This window comes from Triticum dicoccoides, chromosome 1B (assembly GCF_002162155.2).
Source record: "Triticum dicoccoides isolate Atlit2015 ecotype Zavitan chromosome 1B, WEW_v2.0, whole genome shotgun sequence".
Classification (NCBI taxonomy): domain Eukaryota; kingdom Viridiplantae; phylum Streptophyta; class Magnoliopsida; order Poales; family Poaceae; genus Triticum; species Triticum dicoccoides.
The window spans coordinates 624,002,512-624,012,393 of NC_041381.1; the positions used below are offsets into that span (position 1 = coordinate 624,002,512).

At 47.0% G+C, this 9,882-nt stretch overlaps 2 protein-coding genes across 2 annotated transcripts; both read left to right on the plus strand.

Moving 5' to 3' along the window:
* The first annotated feature begins 381 nt into the window (after positions 1–381).
* On the plus strand, positions 382–4,357 carry LOC119349191 (glucan endo-1,3-beta-glucosidase 8-like). The gene is made up of 2 exons (XM_037617220.1): positions 382–734; positions 2,798–4,357. The coding sequence occupies exons 1-2, from the start codon at positions 382–384 to the stop codon at positions 3,900–3,902; spliced, it is 1,458 nt and encodes a 485-aa protein (XP_037473117.1). The 3' UTR covers positions 3,903–4,357.
* A 1,312-nt stretch (positions 4,358–5,669) lies between these two features.
* On the plus strand, positions 5,670–9,430 carry LOC119349192 (probable choline kinase 2). The gene is made up of 7 exons (XM_037617221.1): positions 5,670–6,065; positions 7,677–7,798; positions 7,941–8,136; positions 8,371–8,488; positions 8,602–8,649; positions 8,748–8,848; positions 8,944–9,430. The coding sequence occupies exons 1-7, from the start codon at positions 5,685–5,687 to the stop codon at positions 9,052–9,054; spliced, it is 1,077 nt and encodes a 358-aa protein (XP_037473118.1). The 5' UTR covers positions 5,670–5,684; the 3' UTR covers positions 9,055–9,430.
* Positions 9,431–9,882: the final 452 nt, after the last annotated feature.

Here is a 9,882-nt window from a genome sequence, read left to right on the forward strand (position 1 = left end):
GTTGTATTTTGAAATGGAGGCAGTACTTTAAAGCCGATTAAATACTCACTCTCCGTCATAAATTTTCAAAAAGGAAAGCACATGATGTTACACGGAGGGGGAGACGGTGATATGCTGTCAAGCTCCATTGGCGGGACCCAATTGCCAGCGAGCCAGCGTGCTAAAAACCCTCGGCCCTGTCTTCTCTTGCTCAGTCGCTCCCCTCCCCCTCCTTTCCTTCCCACAAACCCCAGCGGAGAAATCTCCAGCTGTCGTCTCAGTCGCTCGCCTCCTCCGCCAACGCGAGGGCGCGCCCCATATAACCCCAGCGCTCATCACACCACCCCCCGCCACCGTCACAACCCCAACCCCAACCCCCCCAAGCACCCTAACCCTCCTCCCATGGCCGCCGCCGCCGCCGCCATGATCGCGGCGGTCGTCATGGCCGTGGCCGCGGCCGCGCTCCCTCGCCCCGCCGCGGCGGCGTCGGGCGTGGGGGTGAACTGGGGCACGATGATGTCGCACCCGATGCACCCGGCGGCGGTGGCCCGCATGCTGGCGGCCAACGGCGCCGACCGGGTCAAGCTGTTCGACGCCGACCCCTGGACCGTCTCCGCGCTCGCCGGCTCCGGCATCCAGGCCATGCTCGCCGTCCCCAACGACCACCTCGCCTCCGTCGCCCGCGACCCCCGCCGCGCCCGCGACTGGGTCCGCGACAACGTCACCCGCAACCTCGACGCCGGCGTCGACGTCAGGTACGCACCCTTCCAGCGCCGCCTCCCCCTTGTCTTAGTTAGTAGTTACCTCACGCGCGCGCGCTCTCCGTCCGTCGCGTGCCCTGCTCGGTGGGTGCGTCGCGCGTGCGTGCTCGTGGAGCGAATTTCGGTCGGCGGAGTTGCCAGTTGCGTGCCCGTGCCTCTCAGCGTGTCCGAAATGTGTGTGTATATCTAGTTCGTTCGCGCGCATAGGAAATGTTTGACGGAATGTCGCGCCAGGGCGTGGAGTTGCGTGTAGTGGGGATTGCGAAGCGCTCGGTTTGGATATGTGTTGTGTGTTTTGGTTCATGCGGAATTGATGCATGCGATGCTTGTGCTGGTTGTTGCTGGATTCAGGCCCCTTTTGGAGATACGAGTATGTGTTAAGGCAAGTGCATCATACATGACTGCACAATCGAGTTAACTATTCTTCATATGGGTCATCATGTACTTATGTAGAAATCCTGCTACCGTGTTAAGTACAAGTGCAGTGCTTGATAGTTCAGACAGGCAGCATGAGGAAGTTGTAGTGCAGCTTATGCCTTATGGTTGTTCACAGTCATAGAGGGTGTTCATTCGTTGATGAGGGCAAAAATACTGTCCATGTTGGTTCAGCGGCATGGGTCTGGTGGGTGGCAATTCTATCTATATGTTTTTCTACCGTGTTTTTATTTATTTGTTCTGATCATGCAATGCTCTGTATGTTCGTGACTGCACAATCGAGATAACTACTACTCATACGGGTCATGTAGTACTTGTGTACAAAGTCTGACACCATGTCAAGTACTACTGCAGAGTTTTATACTCCCTCCGTTCCTAAATGTAAGTCTTTGTAGAGATTCCACTGGATGGACTACATACGGAGCAAAATGAATGAATCCACACTTAAAATGCATCTATATACATCCGTATGTTGTTCGTAGTAGAATCTCTACAAAGACTTACATTTAGGAACGGAGGGAGTAGTTCAGAGAGGCGGCATGAACAAGTTGTAGTGCAGCTTATGCCTATGCTAATTCACCGTCACAGAGGGTGTTAATTAGCTGATGATGGCGAAAAAAAGCTGTGCATGTTGGTTCAGTCACATAGGACTGGTAGATGGCAATTCTCACTATATGTTTTGCTACCATGTTTTTATTTGTTTGTTTTGATCGTGCAGTGCTCCCTATGCTGATTTATCATGTAAGATAGTGCGTATAAGGTTCGACGTGCAGGATCAAGTATACTATGTGCTTGAAGCAGTGTCTATCAGCCATAAGACACGGCATTGTAAATCTGGACACTGGGAGGGTATATCTAGTGCTTCCTGTGCTTACGCTGTTTACGTGCTTCAGTGTATGTATATTGACACCACTAGATCGTTGTGAAAGCTTATTCAAAATGTGGAATGAGCAAACACTGGACTGGACTGATCAAGTGGCATATCATTCAGATGTTTCTAGTTGTAGATTACCAATGATAGACAGAATGGAGTGTTACATGATTTTAACTGTTTACATCCTCCATGTCCGTGAGAAATTTTACTATGATAGATTGTATGTGTTTTATGGGTGATGGCATGGAGTAACAGCTAGGGATTAGCTAGGTTGCACCATAATTTGATACTGCCGGAGTATTTCTAGAATTCAGTGACTTCACAAGTTCCGATTATAGCTCAGTTAGTTCTGTAGTGCGAAAGATTTAGTGCTTTTGGTGAAGCTGCAGCCGTCATGTTGAGTTAGTTAGCTTTGCAAATGTCACTGTCACAATGTTCTCTTGTGTGCTACTAGAGTGTCCTACATCTCTACTGCAGCCTTCTGTATTTTCCTCTAAGGTGATGGTTAAGAGGAAAACTAGACAAATCTTTGTATCTTTTGCACTAGGCCAGATACGTCGTGACTCGTGAATAGTCGCTGTTGTGTTCAGCTTCTCAATGGCTCATGACTTAACAGTGTACGTGTGAAACATTTAGATGGGTTCCATGAACATGTTGTGCATATTTTTAGTAATTCCACCTACTTATTTGCAACTTTTCATCTTAGTTCTTTTGTGACACTCCGGTTACATTCATTGGTTTTGTTTAGGTATGTGGCTGTTGGCAATGAACCATTTCTGAAGAGCTACAATGGCAGCTTCATCAATATTACGTTTCCTGCGCTCAAGAACATGCAAAGAGCTCTAGATGAGGCTGGCGTAATGGTCAAGGCTGTTGTCCCCCTGAACGCTGACGTCTACAACTCCCCTGAGAACACACCAGTGCCATCTGCTGGGAATTTCCGCAAGGATATCAACACCCTCATGGTTTCCATTGTCAATTTCCTCCACAGGAATGATGCGCCTTTTGTCGTCAACATCTACCCGTATCTGAGCCTCTACCAGAATGCAAACTTCCCGCTGAACTTCTCCTTCTTTGATGGTGGTAGCAAGCCAGTCTTTGACAAAGGGTTGGTATACACCAACGTGTTCGACGCCAACTTCGACACCCTTGTTTGGTCACTAAGGAAAGCCGGCGTGCCCGACATGAAGATCATAGTCGGCGAGATCGGCTGGCCAACAGACGGCGACAAGCGCGCCAACGTCAAGTATGCACAGAAGTTCTACGACGGTTTTCTGAAGAAGCTGGCCAGAAATGTCGGGACGCCTCTGAGGCCCGGTCGCATGGACGCCTACCTGTTCGCGCTGATCGACGAGAACCAGAAGAGCGTGCTGCCGGGGCGCTTCGAGCGCCACTGGGGGCTCTTCACCTACGACGGGAAGCCAAAGTTCCCCATGGACCTCAGTGGGAATGGCCAGGACAGGTACCTGCTCGGGGTGGAAGGGGTGCAGTACCTGCCATCCCAGTGGTGCGTGTTCGACAAGGACCTGAAGGATAGGTACAGGGAGCTGCCAGCCTCCGTGAACTATGCGTGCTCGAACGCAGACTGCACCGCGCTGGGGTACGGCTGCTCGTGCAACGGCCTCAGCCATGACGGCAACATATCGTACGCGTTCAACATGTATTTCCAGACCATGGATCAGGACGTCAGGGCGTGCTCGTTCGGAGGCCTCGCGAAGATCGTGACGACGAATGCGTCTCAGGGAGGATGCGTGTTCCCGGTGCAGATTCTGAGCGCTTCGGAAAGGGTGGTGCCGCTGAGAGTTTTGGCCGCGTCCTTGGTTCTTTTGGTGGCTGTGTTCATCCTCATGTAGGCGAGGCAGGTCAGTGAGCATTTGTGTACATCAAGTGGTCGAAGCTGTGCGTGACACGGGAGAAAGCGCAGGATTGCGAGGGTGGATTTTTTGCTCGTACTGCAAGAGTCTGTCAAGGCAGAGCTGGTGGGTGATTGAAGACGGAGTCTACTTTCAGAGGACAGTCTCACAAGGCAAGAGGTGTAAAATTCTGAATTTTCAGCACGTCAATTGCCATGCTGACCGCTGATATTCTACAGCAGCATGGCTTCCAGGTTTCTCGTCTGATATTCTACACCTGTTTAGTGGCCTGAGCCGTATACGAAATGAGCAGTTTGTTCAGTTTCAACCATCCTGTATTTGCGGATTCGATCTTTTCTGGATGTATGAACTGCGAAAGAAACATGTGCTTCGGCATGACAGGCATACGGAAGTTGCAGAATGCGTGATGTTTCTGTCTGTTCCTTGAGTTACTGATGGAGCGAAATGCATGATATTTTTATCTGTTGATTTTCAGTTCCTGTTCTAATTGCGTGCGCTCTTTGCCCCAGTTTCAGTTCCCTTTTTCTGTTAGCCCAGTGAATAGTGTTTTTTTAGGTTCAGCTCAGGGAATAGTTAGCTTGTGGAATGTTCAGCAGAGCCCACTTGTGGTCTACCCAGTTGTGTAGAGCAAGTTATCTCCTGGGCCAAAATGGGCCTCAAGTTCGTCGATAATCTCACCAGGGCCCACATGGGGTCCCTGCCTAGGTGGCAGTGCACTGTGGTCGGCAGGTTGTAGCCTGTAGGCACCAGATGACAGGGTGGCACCAGATGGCAGCAAGGACCCCGGTGTTTTTGCGTGGACATCCTCAGTTTATGAGAAAAATTGCTGCAGAAGGGTCCATGTTAAGTAGTCGCATCATGGCACGGTTGGTACATAGAGACGGGAATCTTACTTGGTTGGGGACCTGTCAATTGAGAATCTTAGACAGGGGTATACATTCAAATGAATGGATGATGGGACACATGTGATGTGAGACCTCTTAACTGTTTTCCTCGACGCTAAACAAACTTCTCCATATTGAGGGGTGTTTGATCAAACATCAGATTTTGATCGACCTAATCCTCGGTCTAGGCGCGCTTTGATCTTTGACAAGACGATAATTGTTAGCGCCTACGAAAACACTCATACATGTGTCCGGGCTAATAGTAAAGTTCCTTTGCTCTTGCAAATAGGTTATGATCTTGGTAAATGTTATCTCTTTTTTGAAGAACCTTATATTTTATTCGTAATCATTTGTGACAGTACAGAGAATACTAGAAAAAACAAAAAATACATTCAGATCCATAAACCAGCTAAAGACGACTACAAGCACTGGATGTTGTAGTTCTCTTCCGAACAGTCTTGTTATGTTGATGGAAGGACGGGGCAAGAGTGACGTCTCCCCACCAATTTCTACGCGAATCAAGCGTGATGGGTGCAAATTTGACAATATACACTGCATGAACAAGATTCCACAATGTCACGTTGCTTTCTTATAAATGAATTTCCATATAGAAAAGAAAACGGGATCTGAGTTTGACTGGTTGTTGTTCAGTTGTGGACAAAGAGGAGAGGGGACCTCTTTAAAACGGCGCCCACCTGTAGAGGGCGAATCTGCAAAAGAGCCGCGGGCAAAACGAACCGTCTACATATACGCGGGGCCCTTCCTGGATCCCCGTGGAAGCCGAGAACCACACGCGCGCGCGCCCGGAGCACGCGGATCCCTCCCTCCCTCCCATTTCCGGACGAGGACGGAAGATTCCTTGCGCCCGAGGGTGGATATGGTGGCGATCGAGGGCCAGAGCCTGGCGGGGACGGCGGCGGCGGCGGCGGGGGGGCTCCCGAAGGAGGCGCGGGGGCTGCTGCACGAGCTGGCGGCGGAGTGGGCGGACGTGGCCGACTGCCGCGCGCTAGAGGTGGTGCCGCTCAAGGGCGCCATGACCAACGAGGTGTACCAGGTGCGCTGGCTCACCGGCGGCGGCGGCGAGGGGGAGGGCGAGTACAGGAAGGTGCTGATGCGGGTGTACGGGGAGGGCGTGGAGGTCTTCTTCGACCGGGAGGACGAGGTGCGCACGTTCGAGTGCATGTCCCGCCACGGCCACGGCCCGCGCCTCCTCGGCCGCTTCCCCACCGGCCGCGTCGAGGAGTTCATCCACGCCAGGGTGCGCCGCCTTCCCTCCATCCATCGCTTTATTGTTTTTTTTTCCTGTTCGCCTCGTTCCGTTTCTTGGCCTGGTCGATCGGTCCTGCCGTCCTCTCCGAGGACCGCTCTTGTTTCTCACGCCCTCCGTTCTTTTCAGAGGAAAAACGTCCTCCGTTATCTGCCACGCTAACAACCTTTCCTGATTCCTTTCCCGAAGGAAACTTTAGTTACGTATTTGGAGGGATAAGGATGAAGAAATCTGTTCTGTTATTTACATCATTTAGCCCCCCCCGGCCTGATATAATGTCATCACGTTTAGTGTAGCAGATAGCTACGAATTGTCTACTGTATTGAGGTGCCATAATTCTTCATCCACCCACGGTGCGGATTGTGTTATTACCTGCAATTTCAACGTTTGACCCTTAGAAACTTATCCAAGATGTTTGTCCAAGTCGTCGGTGAATGAACAATTCAATACGGGTTACCATTGTTTATGTTATCCTGTTGCTGACTAAATTGCATATCACTGTACACGGCTGCTTTCTTTTTAATCGCCTTTTTTGTAGCTTCTGGGAGACTTGTGTGGCAGAATTAATCATATAACTTGTAAATGTAATTGGCTCTAACTTATCAGGCTACTTTGGTTGTTGTCATCGTTTGACATTTCTGCTCCTTCGAGATATCTAGGACAGTTTTTCTCACTAAAATAAGATATCTAGAACAGTTGTATTATTTCCATGATGTTGTCATTATTGGATACTTATGCTGCTTGAAGATATCTAATATCTGTACTATGAACTTATTTTCTGATTCAACGCTTCAAATTTCTCATTATTGGACACTTCAAATTATTGGACACTTCTGATTCTTGAAGTTGAAGATATTATCTAGTAGTTGTATTATTTCCGTGCTATTGTCATTATTGGACATTTCTCATTCTTGAACATATTATCTTTTTTTTTGAAGGTCTGAACATATTATCTAGTAGTTTTATTATTTCCGTGCCATTGCCATTATTGGACACTTCTGATTCTTGAAGATATTATCTAGTAGTTGTATTATTTCTGTGGTGTTGTCATTATTGGAAATTTCTGCTTGAAGATATCTAATATCTGTACTGTAATCTCTTTTCTAATTCAACACTTCAAATTTATCATTTTTTTGAGATTTTTTTTATCATATTTGGATGTACTGTGTATTGTAGAGGGTCATTTTAATTAGTGTATATAATTAACTATGTACCAGCTGAATTACTCAACATGACTAAGTCAAAATGTGCAACTGAAAATATCTTCTGAATAAATGAGGGAAAAGAAGATGATTGGCTTGGAGTAAGCAGGATAGATGAGTACTGTGGCATGACATGGAGGGAATCATCTTCAAAATAAAGTATCTTAAAAGGAGGCAATTAGCTTAGAAGGATTATTTAGGGTGGGAATATCACTCTTTATTCACCATTAGTTCCCATTATTTTTCAACGGAATCATATTCTGCTTCCTTTATTTTTTTTAAATGAAACAGAAACGTGCAGGATATATCTTGCATTAAGACACCAGATTTGCTTTGACAGGAGATCTGTTAGCAGAATGAAGAAATATACAGAAAAAACTGATGAAAATATTCCTGTCAGACACTTTCAGCTGTTGACCTGCGTGATCCAGAGATTTCAGCTATTATAGCATCCAAATTGAGGGAGTTCCACCACCTTGACATGCCAGGTCCAAAACGTGTCCTCATGTGGGATAGATTGAGGTATTGCTGAATCCTCAGTTGCACAATTATCTTTCTTTAATCTCATTTAGTCAGTTATCTTAGTATTTACACTGTTTCTAGAACTAAACATATAATCAAAGTTAAGTACTAACTGGAAAGTACGTATCTTCATCTTTCATAGGAACTGGCTCAAAACTGCCAAGAGCGTCTGCCCCTCTGACGAAGCCAAAGAGTTCCGTTTGGATAGCCTGGAGAAGGAGATCGCTGCATTGGAGAGTGAATTTTCGGGGGAAGAACAGTGCATAGGATTTTGCCACAATGATCTCCAGTATGGCAATATCATGATTGATGAAGAGACCAAAGCACTGACCATCATTGTAAGTTATTGCAACCAGGCGTATGTTTGAGTCATTTAGTTCTGTTCATTCGTTAGGTTGTGGTGTCATTGTGCTGCCCTTGCTGGTACTGCCAAAGAGAAGTAAATTTCTGTTTCTCAGAAAACACACTATATCAAGGAAGGATTGATTCTTTATTTCCATATAATAACCTCCATGTTATTCTGATTTCTGACTGCCATGCCTACCATTGTGTCTCTCTTCACACCTCTACAGGACTACGAGTATGCAAGCTTTAACCCAATTGCTTTTGATATCGCAAACCATTTCTGCGAGATGGCTGCGGACTACCATTCAGAAGAGCCTCATATACTGGACTACACAAAATATGCAGGTATTTTGCTTGGCTGTGCTACTGCTTTTTGCGCACAGTTAATTTCCATCTTTAGGTTCCTTGATCAACTTGCACTGTTTATTTACCGTTGCTTACTGCTCCTGCTGCAACAGATGTCGATGAGCGGAAGAGGTTTGTGCAGACCTACCTGAGCTCTTCAGGTAAGCAGAAACCTTGTCATTAACCTCTTGTTGCGCAGATGCAGATTTTCTAGAGCTATTTGTTTCACACCATTGCCTGATTGCGCCATCTGTTGAAGGTGAGGAGCCTGACGCAGAAAAGATCAAGGATCTGATGAATAACATTGAGAAGTACACACTCGCCAGCCATCTCGTCTGGGGCCTCTGGGGAATAATTTCGGTGGGCTCGTTTGCATGATCTCTGTCACTGATCCTCTCCGCTGACCATGAACACCATTTCCATAGATCTAATCGAAACTTACATCTTGTGTGCAGGAACACGTCAACGATATCGACTTCGATTACATGGAGTATGCGCGGCAGAGGCTTGCGCAATACTGGCTGAAGAAACCCGAGATCCTATCCTGCCGTGTCGATGATGAATGAACCCCCAGCAATGACCAGGTGGTGTCTTTTCTGATGGCCACTGGCTTCTGCGCATAGTACAGCTTGCGATGCTCCTGGCGCGTCGATGAGCTTGCCTAGGGTACAGAGTTTAGGTGAAGGTGGGGCGTGCTGGCTTTTTAGTAGTTCCCTTGCTCATAATCAGAAGGTGCTGGTAGTAAGGTGATGTGTGATCACTTCTGTGTTGTCTGTTTTCAGTAACAGTGGCTAGTTACTTGCGTGTGTTCAGGTGTACATATTTTACAGTTTGGGAGTGTGGCTGATGCTGTCAGGAGTAATAAAAGAATGTAAATATTTGCGTCGAATAAAACAGGGATACAGAAGGAAAACCATGACCAAATCCTGCTTTGAACATTAACTGACAGATCTCCACCTGTGTTGATCTAATCGGTCTGTTCCTCTATGAACTATTGGCGGGTTTAGAATGTGAGCACGAATGCGAAAAGTGGAAATGTAATCCGGGCTACGCTGAACTCCTAAAGAAATAATTTGCAGGCGATATAACATTTCACCTGTCTTCTACAAATAAATAATTTGTATGTTCCTCAAGTCTTTGCAGGGGGTACAATAGCGACGAGTTTGGTTGCGGCTTCAGTAAGAATTCTGAGGCATGTGGTCTTGGTTGTAATCTATCCTTTTTCCTAGTATCATTTCTGTTTGGGAGTTTAGTTATCCTGTTATCTGGTTGTATCTGATATTCTTGATCTAACGCAAGCCAGAGCTGATTTTTTTTCTTTCAAAAAGAGCAACACAATAAAAGCAACGAAAGTGAAAGTGGAGAAGGTGATATGGGGTGGACAGGATTTTTTT

What these genes read in the sequence shown, in the direction of transcription:
- LOC119349191 (XM_037617220.1), top strand. Translation starts at nt 382, where the DNA reads ATGGCCGCCGCCGCCGCCGCCATGATCGCGGCGGTCGTCATGGCCGTG. An exon ending in GACGCCGGCGTCGACGTCAG is followed by an intron (nt 735 to 2,797) that starts GTACGCACCCTT and finishes GGTTTTGTTTAG; the next exon opens with GTATGTGGCTGTTGGCAATG.
- LOC119349192 (XM_037617221.1), top strand. Translation starts at nt 5,685, where the DNA reads ATGGTGGCGATCGAGGGCCAGAGCCTGGCGGGGACGGCGGCGGCGGCG. An exon ending in GGACTACACAAAATATGCAG is followed by an intron (nt 8,489 to 8,601) that starts GTATTTTGCTTG and finishes CTGCTGCAACAG; the next exon opens with ATGTCGATGAGCGGAAGAGG. An exon ending in GACCTACCTGAGCTCTTCAG is followed by an intron (nt 8,650 to 8,747) that starts GTAAGCAGAAAC and finishes CATCTGTTGAAG; the next exon opens with GTGAGGAGCCTGACGCAGAA.